Below are 15,840 nucleotides of genomic sequence, written 5' to 3' on the forward strand. Positions count from 1 at the left end.
GGTCTGTTAACCCCTCACTTATAACCCAGCATCAGCCTCTTTTCATTCACATTCTCCAAACGAGAGATTTGGGCATTCCCTCTTGAGTATAAGGGTGCTGGTGGCAGAATGAAATGCTCTGATCAAACCTTGGATAGATGCTGGCATGGCAGAGCCTGAGCTATGCAGCAGAGTTCCCATATGGTTGGAAGATGAGCCTCGGAGAATTGGGAATGGTGTCAGCCAGACACCCAGTGCCAAGTAGCACAGATTTAAAGATTTCTTGATACTCCTAGACAGCTGAGCAGATTTTATATCAGCAGCAGCAAACACAGCCAGCTCATCATTGCCTTGGCAACATTTGTGGAATTAATTGGAGTACTGAGCTGACAGGACACCAGTGCTGGGATATTTAAGAACCTTCTTTTTGGTGCTAGTGTTGTGTTTTGTGTTGAATTGTGTATCCAAGGTCTCTGGGAGTGAGGAATGTTGCCCTCTACTGGGACTCTAACTTAATTTTTTTTTATTCAAGCAGGTTAGCCAGAAATGTTTCTGTTGATGGCAGTGTTTCTAACATGCTTGATAGAAACTGAAATATTTTTATTAATGAGGCTGAATATTGAGAGTTATAGAGGGGAATTCCAGTTCCCATGTACTCTGGCCTTCTGCCGTCTGCGGCAATGTGGGGGAGTCAAACGACTTCTGTTTGTTGTTGGTCCTCAAGCAGTTCACCCAGAGACTTTTTTCTGTACTTCCTGTGCTGGGGATTGACTGGGGCAGGTCTCCGTCTAGAACCCATGCTGCACGGCGGGTGAGTTTCTGGTCATCTCTCTGCATTGGAATTTTTTTAAATATTAGTAGGATTACTCATTGTAAAGCAAAGGTCCCTTTTCTAAAATCACTTCTAATGCAGTTATGATTTCTTTGATGATTGGCATTACCAATTCAAATTTCTCTATATTGGTAAAACCTCATAATCTCATGGCCCATGGGACCTACCACATTATTTTGGTGTAATAAAATTTAATGGTGAATAAGTTGCTAAAAATCTAATTTGCAGTCTTTAGGAATTAGCAAGTAAGGCACTTTGAATTTTCTTTGGCAGTACTTTTCAACAGTGACCCACAGTCATAAACACACCTTATAGTGAAATGCAGCTCAAATATATGAATGTATATATAAATATGTAGATATACACAGAAATGAAACAAAACTTTCCTGAAATTATTACATTACTATGTGCAGTGGACTCTGGTATTTCCTATTCTATTTCTTTTTCATTCTTGTCTTTTTTCTTTCATACTTCCTCCTCCTCTTCCTCTTTCTTCTTATGCTAGTCATGATCCATCAAATCAATTTCACCATTTACTAATGAGTCATGACCCACAGTTCCAAACATATTGCATTAAGGGTAAAGATTTTCAACTATCTCCATCTGTCTCTCTAAGTTTCTGATTTGTGTATGTGTGTGGGGGGAGGGGGGAGCAGTTCCTTCCTTCCTTCCTTCTCCTCTGCTTTCTGCCAGATAGTGAAACAAAAGAACTTGTAAAGAGCTTAAAACCCCACCTTTAGCTCCATTGTCTTGTACTTTTCCTCTGCCCCCAGCCTTTATGGCAAACAGACCTCTAAGACATACCTATTATGAGTGACTTACCCTGCTGCCAATGCTGTAGGAAAGTCCTCCTCTTGTTTACTGGTCAAGAGTAATCATTACAAATAATTTTATAAAAGGCGTGTAGTATTACCACTGCTCTGGCTTGGAAATAACATTGTTTAATAATAATCATATTGTAATAACAAATATTAAATACTTAACTGTGATCAGACATGGGCTCAGCGCTTTATGTACATTATCTCATTAAGTCCTTACAACCCCATGAGGTACCATTCATTATTTATCCCCGAGTTACACACAGGAAGCTGAGACATGAAAGGTCATGTAATATGGCCAAGGTCACATAAAGAACAAACCTGATGGTCGAGCTGAGCTCTTACCACTCCTTTCCTCTCCAGTCATGCTATTCATGAAGCGAATAGCCTATCTGAACAGCTCCTCTTTCTTAAAGCATGTTTTTAAGAGTGGTAGAATCCCCTGCCTCGCTTTAAACACCCACACGTGTTGTTGACTAACATTCATTGAGCCTTTCTGTGTCCCAGAGACTTTGGTAGGCACTGAAGATAGACTCAGGAATGACATGGTCCCGTCATGTAACTATCATGCAGTAGGATGAAGACAGGGACAGCTTGGTAAGAAGGGGACCCTAAGAGGGAGTGGAGCAGATAGCAGGCTCCCTCCACCCCAAAATGTCCCTGGTCTTGTGCTCATGGGAAGTGTGTATTGTTTTTTTTGAGGGGCAGGTCCTCTGACCCTTCATCATCTTAGACAGACAAACCCTGAGAAAGTAGATTTAAGAGAAAAATTAACCTTTCTCTAATCTGAGTCACATTGTTCTATTATCTAAAAGAGAGGGTCCAGGAAGTAATTCATTAATTCAAATGAAACGTAACAAATGAGAGGTTCAGGAGGGTCAAAGTTTTATGTTTATGTGGCCTCCTGGTCTGTTTTTACCCTGGGCCTACTTATTCTTGGCGCTGTGTTGCTCAGCTGCCATTGTATATCTAGCCTCTTGAGATTGTCTCTTTGCCCTACAAGAGAAAAACACCTCATGTACTGGCACTAGTTAAATGAAGGCTTACAAATGACATTGAATCTGCCTGGATGAGATAAACTGAAAGTGACACTCTTCCATGCTCTGGTGACTCAGAGAAGACCAACAGTACCCAGGAACTTGTTAGAAATGCAGACTCAGGGATCAGAATCTGCATTCTCATAAGACCCCAAGTGATTCATATGTATATTCGAGTTTCAGAAGCACTGAGCCTGGCTAGGCTAAGCCAACCAAATTTTTCCCAGGTGTAGAAGCATCTTAAGGGTGCATTTTATTTTTGTCCATTCTGCAATTGCCCGGGGCACACTCATGTCAATGGAAGCAAACGCTTTGTGCTTCAACTCTGCCTCCCACCCTCCAACCGGGGCTCACCAGATAGCTCTTCTGCTTAATTAAACTCTCAAAAATATATTCTCATGAGTTTTGGGTCAATTTCAACATTTGTCAAAAACAGTTTCATGAAGTTAGGACTGAAATACAATGCATGGCACATATTTAAAGTGTACCATTTGATAAATTTCAATTTGTGTATATCTATGAAGCCATCACTATGATCAAGATAATAAACATATCCATCACCCACTACCGCTAACATTTCCTTATGCCTCTTTGCACTCTCCCTGCACCCCCAGGTAATAACTAATCTGCTTTCTGTCACTATAGATAAGTTTGCATTTTCTAGAATTTATGTGAATGGAATCATACTGGTCCCTTGTTTGTCTGACTTCTTTCAGCAAAATTACTTTGAGATTCATCATGAATACCATGGGTATCAGTTCTATTTCTGAGTGGTGTTTCACTCTACAACTGTAACGACTTGTTTATCTATTGTTAATAAAAATTTGGGTTATTTCTGGTTATGGGCTATTTACAAATAGGGCTGCCATGAACATTTGCTTAGAAGTCTTTATGTGATTCTGTGCTTTGATTTTGTTTGGTAAGTAAATACCTAGGAATGGAATACCTGGATCATATGGTCCATGTATGTTTAACCTTTTTAGAAAGTACCAAATCTAAGTGGTTATACTATTTTATATCCCCACCAGCAGTGTATGAGAATTCTAGTTCCTTCACATGATCTTCAACATTCGATATTTTATGTCTTTTTTATTGTACCCATTGTAGTAGGAGTGATATAATCAAATCTCATTGTGATTTTAATTTGTATGTTATTAATAAGCATCTTTTTATGTGATTATTTGCCATTTATATATCTTCTTTGTGGTGGCTTTTGAAATAGTTAGGTTGTATATTCTTGTGTTTAAGAGTTCTTTAAGTATTCTGGGTTCAAGTTCTTTATTAATGCTTTGCTGCTATTTTTCCAGTCTGGGCTGGTTTAAAATTGTTTTAACAGTGTCTTTCAAAGAGCAGAAGTTTTTAATTTTGGTGAAGTCCAATTCCAGTTTATCATTTGGTTCTCTTATGTTTCATGCTTGTAGTGTTATGTCTAAGAAATATTTGTCTAAACCAAGGTCACAAAGGATTTCGTTTTTTTTTTTTCTAGTAGTGTTAGAATTTTAAGTTAGGTTTTATATTTAGGTCCACAATCCATTTTACGTGCATTTTTGTCTATGGGATGTGGTAGGATGAACCAGCATCATTGGTGGAAAAGGTTATCCTTTCTCCACTGAACTCACCTTTGAACTTCTGTGGAAAGTCACCTACCTGTCTGTCTGTATGTAAATAAGCCTCTTAAACTGTCCAGGGCCTGGCAATAGGGAAAACTAGTGATGAAAGCAATGAGAATTCTGGGTTCCCAATGGTCAGGATTATTGCTGTCCCATCGTGGAGCTTGGAGTCAAGCTTTGCGGCCGTTAAAGGGTATCTTGAGCTTCCCTGGGAGTCCAGCAACAGTGGACCTACAGAGCGTACCATCTTTGGGTGAGTCAAGGAATCCGTCCCTCAAATTATTTTTGGTAGGATTTAATTCTCTCACAGACCTCTCTGTTGAGCAAGCATGGATAAATACATAGCAAGTACCCTTCTAGATGCACAGGAGACACTAATTCATTACATACAGTGGGTGCCTTAAGACAGGAGGGCTTACTTCTCTCCTGGAATTCTGGTTGAGAAGGGCTGCTGGACCAACAAGGAGACCAAGACTTAGAAATCTGGGAAGCCCCATCTCTTCATGGAATCTCACAGGTGGGTGGGCCCTGTCCAAGGTAAGACATGATTCTAGGCAGTGGAAGAGTTGGCAGCACATTGCTGCTGTCTAGACCCCGTTCTTCTGTGCTCACCACTGTGCATCTCAGCTGTCCCACGTGGGGACCCCTGTTCTACTAGAGGCTGCAGACTGGAAGACATGCTGCTGCATTCTGGAGTTGCCATAGGCAGGAGTCATCATCCCCATCGGAGAGCTGCTAAGGCCTAGGCCAGTAAGGTGACCTGCCATGGGCCTCTGCAGGAGCTCCTCACATTCTCATGGTCTCTCCCATCCCTGTCCGAGTTCTCACCAGGCCTTGCCAGCATCTGTGCTCTGTTTCCTGTTGGGCCCTGTGGGCAGGAAGTCCAGCACTAGTGACCTGAAGGATTTCGAAGCCTTCAGGTCTAGCCTAAGCCTCTCAGGAAGCAGTGAGAGCAAGCAGGTTTGGCACTGGGATGCAGGTTTGTATTCATGATGTGTTCCTGGATGTGTAGAGTGACTCCGGGGCATAGGAAGCAGTTCCTCACAGGCTCTTGTGATTGGCCTTGGCCCCTCTGTGTGTGTGACACAGACCTGTGTCTAGTGTAAATCATAACACTCCTCTAACACACTTTTTGTTTTCCAGGCGCTCCTAGCAGGCATGAGGAACCGGGAGAACAGCTCACCCTGCCAGGGCAATGGAGAACAGGCTGGCAAGGGCAAGAACTTGGTCTCTGTGTGGTCAGGAGAGGAAGAGCCTTGCAATGATGTGACCACCCCCTCCTACAAGAAGCCTCTTTATGGCATCTCACACAAGATCATGGAGAAGAAGAACCCTCCCACCGGGGATGTGCTCAGCACATATGAGCTCTTGGAGAAGGCAAACCCCAGCAACAGCCCCTCACCGCTGAGGCTCCTGAATGAGCCACAGAAGCGAGATTGTGGCAGTGCGGCCCCAGCCACTGACGGCGACCCTAACATCTACTTTCTGATCCAGAAGATGTTCTACATGCTCAACACGCTGTCCTCCAACATGTCCCAGCTGCACAGTAAGGTGGACCTGCTGTCTCTGGAGGTGAGCCGCATCAAGAAGCAGGTGAGCCCCACAGAGATGGTGGCCAAGTTCCAGCCGCCTCCGGAGTACCAGCTCACGGCGGCCGAGCTCAAGCAGATCGTGGACCAGAGCCTGTCCGGTGGGGACCTGGCCTGCCGCCTGCTGGTGCAGCTCTTCCCCGAGCTCTTCAGCGACGTGGACTTCTCCCGTGGCTGCAGTGCCTGCGGCTTTGCGGCCAAGCGGAAGCTGGAGTCACTGCACCTGCAGCTCATCCGCAACTACGTGGAGGTCTACTACCCCTCCGTGAAGGACACGGCCGTGTGGCAGGCCGAGTGCCTGCCCCAGCTGAACGACTTCTTCAGCCGCTTCTGGGCCCAGAGGGAAATGGAGGACAGCCAGCCTGGGGGCCAGGTTGCCAGCTTCTTTGAGACAGAGCAGGTGGACCCTGGCCACTTCCTGGACAACAAAGACCAGGAGGAGGCCCTGTCTCTGGACCGGAGCAGCACCATCGCCTCAGACCACGTAGTGGACACACAGGACCTCACCGAGTTCCTGGACGAAGCCTCGTCTCCGGGTGAGTTTGCCGTCTTCCTCCTGCACCGTCTCTTCCCGGAGCTCTTTGACCACCGGAAGCTGGGTGAGCAGTACAGCTGCTACGGGGATGGCGGCAAGCAGGAGCTGGACCCACAGAGGCTGCAGATCATCCGCAACTACACAGAGATCTACTTCCCTGACATGCAGGAAGAGGAGGCCTGGCTGCAGCAGTGTGCCCAGCGCATCAACGAGGAGCTCGAGGGCCTGGGTCTGGACGGGGGCAGCGAGGGTGAGCCCCCGCGGGACGACTGCTACGACTCCTCCAGCCTGCCAGACGACATCTCCGTGGTCAAGGTGGAGGACAGCTTTGAGGGCGAGCGGCCGGGCCGGCGGTCCAAGAAGATCTGGCTGGTGCCCATCGATTTTGACAAGCTGGAGATCCCGCAGCCTGACTTCGAGGTGCCGGGTGCCGACTGCCTGCTCAGCAAAGAGCAGCTGCGCAGCATCTACGAGAGCAGCCTGTCCATCGGCAACTTCGCCTCGCGCCTGCTTGTGCATCTCTTCCCCGAGCTCTTCACCCATGAGAACCTGCGCAAGCAGTACAATTGCAGCGGCTCCCTAGGCAAGAAGCAGCTGGACCCGTCCCGCATCAAGCTCATTCGCCACTACGTGCAGCTGCTCTACCCACGGGCCAAGAACGACCGCGTCTGGACGCTGGAGTTTGTGGGCAAACTGGACGAGCGCTGCCGGCGCCGGGACACGGAGCAGAGGCGCTCCTACCAGCAGCAGCGCAAAGTCCACGTGCCGGGCCCTGAATGCAGAGACCTGGCAAGCTATGCAATCAACCCGGAGAGGTTCCGAGAGGAATTTGAGGGGCCTCCGCTGCCCCCCGAAAGAAGCAGCAAGGACTTCTGCAAGATCCCTCTGGACGAGCTGGTGGTCCCCTCGCCCGACTTCCCGGTGCCTTCGCCGTACCTGCTGTCAGACAAGGAGGTGCGCGAGATCGTGCAGCAGAGCCTCTCGGTGGGCAACTTCGCCGCCCGGCTGCTCGTCAGGCTCTTTCCCGAACTCTTCACGGCCGAGAACCTGCGGCTGCAGTACAACCACTCCGGGGCCTGCAACAAGAAGCAGCTGGACCCCACGCGGCTCCGGCTCATCCGCCACTATGTGGAGGCCGTCTACCCGGTGGAGAAGATGGAGGAGGTGTGGCACTACGAATGTATCCCCAGCATTGACGAACGGTGCCGCCGCCCCAACAGGAAAAAATGCGACATCTTGAAGAAAGCAAAAAAAGTAGAGAAGTGATGGGCAGCCTGGGGCCTGAGCCTTTTGGAGCACGTGCTATGGTATCCACAGACACGCACCTTATGTCAGTGGGGAGTGGCTTACTACTTTTGCACACGTAAACACCCACTCAACCACAAGAAAGAAGCCTTGCATTCGGTCTCTCCTACTTGTGACTTTTGTCCTGAGTTCCCCAGTGGTGCGGCCAGTTTGGGGAGGGCTGAGCTGTGAGAGCAGAGAGGACTCAGGAGGAGGGGTTGTCTCTCCTTGGCCGTGTCCTCCCCTTTCCCTAGATTTCAACAACTCTTGTTCCTCTTCCCACATTTTACATCTAACATTTTTATCAAATTTTTTTAAATTAAAAAGAAACCCTTTTTTAACAGATCACTGGGCTCTTTGGGGCCCATTTTACTTAGGAAAAAAGTCTTTTAAATATTTGAGGTGAAGTACTGTGAGATGACTTCAGTTGCTGGGATTTCTTTTTAAGATGGCTTCAGATTTATGAAATTTTTAGAAGTGCCATGTTCATGCATGATGGCTAACATTAGCTTCAGGTGGCATAGAGACCCATTTTACTGACCTTGTCTTTTACATCTAATTGGAAGAGTCAAGATGCCCCTTGGACGGCAGTAGAGGGGGTGCAGTCGTGTGACATCTTTTGTGACCATGGTCACATTCTCTCTTCCACTGTAGTGCTGAGGGAGGGGCTCACTCACTGGCCTGGCCTGTTCCCCGTTGCTGCGTCGGTAGACTGTCGTGCTCACTCTTTGTAGACAAGAACACTGGATGATGATGATGATAAGATGATGATGATGATGATGATGATGACATGAATGTAGATAGACGTGGAAACACGTTCACAGTGTCTTTTGAGCTGTGTCCTTCCACTGCCCTCTCCCCTCTTCGCATGAGGATGCTGGTTGGAGGGGCAGACATGTTTCCTTGGAAAACAGTGTGTGTCGATAATTGGCTTCATGTTTGATTTAAGGACAGGCCCCTTTGGGCTCACTAAGAACTGTTTACTTTGTGTGTATTTGTACAAAACCCGGGTTCTGGGAGCTGTATGGTAACTTCACCACACCTCAGTGTTAGTTCCTCCGGTCAGGATACATCTTTGTTCCTCAGGGCGGGCCCAGACCCTCAGGCCTCTGGAGGATCCCTGGTATTGGAAGGACACAGGTCATCTCAAATGGGGCTCCCATGTCCCTTCCCCGGGTCCTCTCAGAGCTTTCCCTTTAACCCCCCTAGAAGGTCCTGCTGTCCTACATTTGGCTGTTCCCTTGGCCTTAGGGTGAGACATCTCTCCCCACTGGTTGAGAAAGTCACACTGCTTCAGGCCAGTGGCGTGTTCTCCTGGAGTTCCAACCTGGAAATTCTCCAACAGTTAAAGTCCTTAAAAACACGTTCACCTACCTGACTTGGGGGGCCAAATGCCTAAGAGGGAAAGGAAACAGTCTAACTCAAACTGAGTACATCATACTAGAAACCTGGAAATTGAATGAATCACACAGGGTAGTCATAAAACCCACGTGGCTTAATATTTTGCTACCTTAAAATGCAGAAATAATAGAAACAATCTGTGAATTATCTTTATACAGCTGATACGGACTTCAGTTCCAGTGGTTGTATGACATAATTTTGCCTGCACCCAGCAGGTTTTATATATATATGTGACAGGATTTTAAGCAATGTAAACTTGCTGATTTAACTTTAGTAAATTTGCTTTTAAATGTCATTTACAGATTATTTCTGTTGAAACTGCAGAGCTAAATTATTGAATTTTTGAAATGCACAGTGACTTAATGACTCTCACGCACCCACACGTGCACACACATTTCTTATTAAAAAACTAAAGTGAGATGAAGGGGACCTATGTGAATATAACAAGTTCACCCTCTTAGTGCCTGGGCAGGAAAAGGGGCTGGAGCAGCCAGGAGGCTCACTCTCCCCCCTCCCCCCAAACTGGGCCTTTCTCTATGCCTTAGTCTCTCCAACACACAAATGCATGCACACACGCACACACACAAACTCACACGCGCACACACGCCCTACCCAAAGATGGCAGAGGCACTCTCCTGCCAGCCCTACTGGTTGGTGGGTGCCATGGAATTTGTCCTGGTCTCTAGGATGTATCCAAGAGGATTCCAAGCCATGTGAAAATTGTCCTACTTTCTAGAGGGTGGAATGAGACCCTGCAGCTTCAGAAGCACAATCAGTTATTAATTTTAAAAATCCTATCTACCCACATTAAAGAAATTAACAGGAGTTAACAGGTTCTAGGAATGCAATGTGTCTATAACCTAGAGCATGTTCAGTTTTTGGAAACCGTATTTTCGGTGGTTTCCTAAATACCTTTTCTGTGTAGGGCTGCTTCCCCCCACATCTTAGAGTCCCTTTCAATGAAGAGAGGTGGACACACTCTGGGAGCTGTTTCCTGTCCCTCTGGACTGTCTCATCAGGAAACGTCTGCAGGTCCTGTGCCTGTCTGTATGGTGTCCTCAGTTCTCCAGCCATACAGGTGGGCTCCAGGAGCAGTGTTTTACATGTAGCAATAGAAGTACAAAAAACTCGTTTGAAAATTTTATGTTTTTCCATATAATCAGTTGGCAAATCCCTTCCTCCTCTCCATCTAAATTCTTTGGTTTTTATTTGTTTGGTTTTGATTCCTTTTTTTTTTTTTTTTTTTTGTATCTGGAGGACTAAAGAATTAGCACAGACACATTCTGATGTTAAGTAAAATAGCAAGTCACAATAGGTGGTAGTGTCCCTTATTTTCTGTGTTGTTTTAAAAGAATGTATGAAGATAGTCATGAATGTACTGTGTTCTAATCCTGCTTCAGTTCACTTTGGCTGTATCTACATGACAACAAACGTTTGACAGGGAATAAAGTCGTGTCTAGTGTCATGGGCGTTAGTGTGCCCCTCCCCATTCATTGTTGGCCCTGAACTTTCTTTTATGTTGGGGAGGTGGTACCACCCAACAGCAATCATCAACCAACCAATGGGATCTACTTAGTGGTGAATGGATTAGCTGTTTAAATGGTAAGAGTCACCGATGTGACCACACCACAGCATGGCCACTGGGGTTCCTGTAGAGATGGCCTTAGTTTCCACCTTTTCCCCCCATATTTTTGCTTCTTGCTTGTTTGAGAGGGGGTCTCGAGACCCCTGATTGGAGATCAGTGAGCTCTCACCCTGCCTGTTTAGATAGACAGTATGAGTGGGGGCGGGGCCAAGCGGCTATTACTGCCATTTGGAAATACTTGCCTCGTGTAGATCCAGCCTTAATGTTTTTCTGACATCCTAGTGATAGCAAACCCTGCACAAAGTGGATATCAGAGTTAATACTGTGAGGAGACAAAATAATGAGAATAGTTTTACCAAAGATAATGAAATATCACATAATGTCTGCATTTTACCATTGGTTTGAGTGCATCCTTAGAAAACTGAATGTAACAAAAACCCAGGACATTTTTGGAAATTGTATGCTCTCTAGCAACTTTGTGTGAATTTTTATACAAGCACTGTTTTATGAGTTATATAAAATGTTATAAAAATAGAAAAAATACGTCTCATAACATCTTATTTTCTTAGAGCAGAGGTCTCTCAGAACATGTCATGGTTTGTTTATACGGCCTCCTCACCTGTTCCCAGGGGAGGACATGAATGCTCAGTGGCATCTCAGCCTCTCAAGCTTCCACACTGGGTGTCAGGGCTACAGCTCACAGGATTTCAGTTTGTCACAGCTGAATGACTGAGAAGCCAACAAATAAATACTAGCCCGTTTCTACACCACAGCTTTATGTATTGTGGCTTCCTGGTCACAGAGTGGGAGGTGAATTTCACCTTTTACCTTTACTGGTCGGTGGCCAGACCCTCCCTGCCGTCAAGCTTACAGAGCTTCCTTTCACTCTTTGCCCTTTGGATTCAATGGGATTTGGTTCCTTGAAGTTAACATATTAACTGATAACAAAAGGATGCATGTTTTTTCTTACCCTCTTTCTTCTCTTGGACTAATTATAAATCATTAACTTTTTTTTTTTTACCCAAGTGTCACAATACATAAAATAAGTTGTGGCTTGTGATTGGAACACTTTTCCTTCAGTGAGTGTTGGTCACTTATGAGTCCTGACACTTGTGTGCTCTAAGCCTTGTGCACATTAGGGCTGGTCAAGGGCTGGAGCCCCAAACACTAAATAAATCCATGAGGAAGTTTAAGCAAGACTTGGAGGAAGGCTAGATTCTTTAAGCCCCTTCTGGCTGTAAGTATCTCTGTTTTCTACCAAAAGGAAAATTCACAGAGAATTTCAACACATGTGAGCTTACTTATAAAATCTAGTTCTCAGAGATAACGCCACACCAAATTCGTTACCATGGTCATAAGAGTAGTGAGATGCAATGAACTCTTTAAGGGAGCTTCCAGATAAATCCAATACCCCCAGGCCAGAGGCAGGAAAAGAATGACATTTATCACGTGTTCCTTATAATGGCACCTAACATTCGTTGAGTATGTACCATGTGCCAGGCACACACTGCTAAGAGCTGTACTGGGGTCATCTCTTGTAATCCTCTCAAAAGCCCCGTGAGATAAGTTCCATAATTGTGCCTGTTAAGAAAGCTAAGGTCCTGAATGCTGTTAAATGCCACCTCATTTAATTCTCAAAATCTCAGTCTTGGGCACTGTTCTCTGTTTTGTGGTAAGGAAGGAGAAGTAAGTTTATTGCCCAAGTTTACACAACTGGCACATTGGAGTGTCAAGATTTGAACTTAAGTTTGTCTCTACCATACCACACTGTCTCAGGAGCTAAACAGCCCCTGAACCACAATATACAAAGATTTAGATCCCAATGTGATGTCCTTTCACCCACATCCTCAGCCCGTTTGTCTGATCTTAGATATGGGTATACTGGTTTTAAAATTGCCCTTGGTGAAAAAAATTGTGGCAATAGTGGACAGACATGTTCTGGTAATAGTAAAATTTTTTAGATTGTGCAAGTAACTGCCCTGGATCACATTCCCTAGGAGCAGAGCCTGAAACGGGGGTTCTTGTGCAATTGATTGAGGGCATGTTGTCAGGAGGAGCGTGAAGAAAGCAGGATGGGGCCAGGGAGGGCCAAAAGCAAGAATGTGGTCTGCACTGCATTCTGGCTTCATTCCCATCCGCTGAGAACTAGAATATGAATTGTTTGGCAAAATGAGTCCCAGTTGAGGCAAAGGGGTGGGTTGATCATGGTCTAAGGGCTTGCCCAGGGGAAGGGGATAACTCGCCTGGCAGGACAGCTCCCTTTGGCCAGGGTAAGTGCTCCAGAAGGGCCTCTGTGTGAGTAGCTGGCCCTCAACAGCCGGGAGATAGGTGCACTGGTAACAGGGACCTGGGTGGGACTCCATCAGCATCTACCAGAGGGCAAGTTAAACCAAATTGCTAGTCCCCATCCCCCAGAGGTTCCGATTCAGTAGGTCTGGGGTGAGGCTTCAAAATTTGCATTCCTAGTGATGCTGATGTTGGGGGCTGCACTCTGAGAAGCACTAACTTGTGAAGTACAGTAACTTCACAAAATACACTGCGAGTATCTGTATATACAGAAACTGAAGGCTTAATGCTTTCCTGATTATTAGAAACATCTGAGCTGAAATAAGTGGTTTCCTGTTATGTTCAAATAAAACTACTTCTTACCAGTGGTGAATTAAATCTTAGCTTTTAGGTCAGTAGGAAGAGGCAGATTTACATATGCTTCAGCATCAGGGATTAGGGGCACTGGCCAAATGTGATGGCTTTTGCCAGAACATTTCTGTATGGCTAAGCATGTCTGTTGATTTTATTATAAGGAGTAAGAATTCCCTTGTTCTTCTAAATAGAGTTTGTAATCCAGATGGTGAACTATATCCCTGACAGCGGTTTAAAACATGTAATGCCACAGCCTCTCCTTCCAGAAGCTCCTGCAGTGACAGCTGTGTATTCAGAAATCATGGTGGGTCCCTAAATTACAGAGAGTTCTGTTTTTCATAAGAGCTTCCATTTTGTGAGCACCTGTAATGAGTCGGGAATGTGCTAGGGACCTGACAAGTGTTATTTAACCCTCACAGAAACCCTGTGGAGTAGATATTTTTATCTCCCATTTTACAGAAGAGGATGCTTCCAGAAGTTACATAACTTGTCAAGGTCATACCACCTCTAGTAATGGCCAACCTGACTCCAAAGTTTGTGCCATTGATTTCCATGCTGCTACTTATGCAGTTGTGCGTATTAAATTCCTCTACCTAGTGGTCTCCTGCCCTTTAACTTAGGGTTTTGCTGACTGTCCACGGTCTCTGAGCTTCTGGGTCCATCCAAGTGAGAATGTTTGACTCAGGAAACGTTTCAGTGCCATAGGAAATATAACAAAGAATGCAATAGGCATCATCTCTGCCTCTAGGAAATTCAGCAGAAACATTTGTAACACTTGCTATCTCTTGGGCACTATTGATTCTAACAAGTCTCAATCTTATTTGTTGGCAGTTAGTCTGAGCTTGGAGAGAAGGTTCTGATTTGGTAAACAGCACAAAACCTGACCTCTCTTACCTGAAACTGATTTTCCAGATGCACGTAGGTATAAGCAGACTGAGAACCTTGGCTCCTCCCCATAGTGCAGACAGCCAAAGCCACCCCAGAGGTAGCAGGGGGGCTCTCGCCTGAGGCACAGCTGCAGGACTGCATATTTCCTGACTCCCCCCGTTTCTCACAGACGGACACAGTTGCTAAGTATGCTCTGAATGCTGGCTGCAGAACTCAATAGCTCTGGTCTTTCTGGGGTTGTTTCTGCTATTTCTGACACAAGGGATTAAATCTCAGCATAGGCAGATGCCAGCTATGAGGAGGCATATACTTCAGCATGTTCGGCCCATAGTGATGGGTGCCTTCTCTTCAGATTACTAATACTGTTGCTTAGATCCAGAGTTGGCTATCAATTTAGCCTCATTTTTTTTTTTTTTTTCTGTCTCAGAATCAAGGGTTAAGGGATATACCCTACAATCCTAAAGAAAATTCTCCACACATTTTGTGGGGAAGTATCTAATAGTATCTAACCCCTCTGAGTGGGGCTCTAGAAATGGGTATCACCAGTCCAGACCTCTAAACAGAAATTGCCTATTTTAGACACTTGCTCTTCCACCCTGACTGCAGTCGTTGGGGCTTCACTTGTCTGCCTTGGGGGAGGTCCCTCCAACTTTAAAGTCCCGGGATGGAAAGCCCACTGGGTGCAGCTGACACCTCTACCAAGGAATTGAAGTACATGACGAGTGATCCATGTCTGCAGGACTTTGCAAAATTTAAACTGTCACTATCCTGTTTTTAATATACCTGGTCTGTTAACCAATAATGACGAACAAAAAAACTTTTACAAAGCCCAGCAAGCTCATCTTTGAGAGGAACGGGAGAGTGGCAGTCTCAGAAGGCTGTATCCGATTTCAGAGCCTTCAGAGAAATTCCAAGCAATATATTGGGTAATAGCAGCTACCAAAAGGCAGAAGTGGGAGCTTGCATGTGTAGGAAAGGAGAACTTATAAAGTGTGTATGTTACAGGAAACTACACCTCTTTACACCTATGTTAGACTGGCAAAAGTCAGAAAGCTGGATTGTGCCCAGGGCTAGGTGAGGCTATGGGTCTACAGCAGCTTTGTATGTTAGTGGGAGGGCAGCCTGGTGCAGCCATTGCAGAGAGTAAGCAAGCACTATGTTATCTGTGGTGAGGGGAGCTGGTGGAGTCTGGGAAAATGTCACTGGGAGAGTGGATAGGCAAAATGTGGAAGATGCACACTGAGATTTATTATGCAGCAGAGAAGCCATGGATTAGATGTACCGATAGTGCCATGGATGGATCTTAAAAACCATCTAAATGCAGAAAGATACAAAATGAAATATATAGTAATGCCATTTATGAAATTTAAATATATGTGCACAGAACAGCAAAACAGTTTACAAAAATGCATACAAAAAGAATGTCTACAAACAAAAAGATACACATTAAACACATTAGAATAGTCGGTTAAAATAAGGGAGGAGGATCTGTAGAAATACATGAGAACAAGAGAGGGAAAAAAATAACTTGGAAGAACTTGGAAGGTGGGTACCGGTGCTAGGGCATTTCCTAATAGAAAAACCTGTGTGCATGCAGTATTAAAAAAGTTATTCCTTGTCATCCCATGATAGTAGGCTGTCT

General features: G+C 45.3%; 1 protein-coding gene across 1 annotated transcript in view; it reads left to right on the top strand.

Moving 5' to 3' along the window:
• Nucleotides 1-11,213, top strand: part of BEND3 (BEN domain containing 3) — a 30,001-nt gene extending 18,788 nt beyond the window's left edge. The window contains exon 4 of the mRNA XM_011360694.2: nt 5,420-11,213. Coding sequence (XP_011358996.1) covers nt 5,420-7,666 — 2,247 coding nt within the window. The 3' untranslated portion in view covers nt 7,667-11,213. The remainder of the gene's footprint in view (nt 1-5,419) is intronic.
• Nucleotides 11,214-15,840: the final 4,627 nt, after the last annotated feature.

This window comes from Pteropus vampyrus, unplaced genomic scaffold (assembly GCF_000151845.1).
Source record: "Pteropus vampyrus isolate Shadow unplaced genomic scaffold, Pvam_2.0 Scaffold58, whole genome shotgun sequence".
Classification (NCBI taxonomy): domain Eukaryota; kingdom Metazoa; phylum Chordata; class Mammalia; order Chiroptera; family Pteropodidae; genus Pteropus; species Pteropus vampyrus.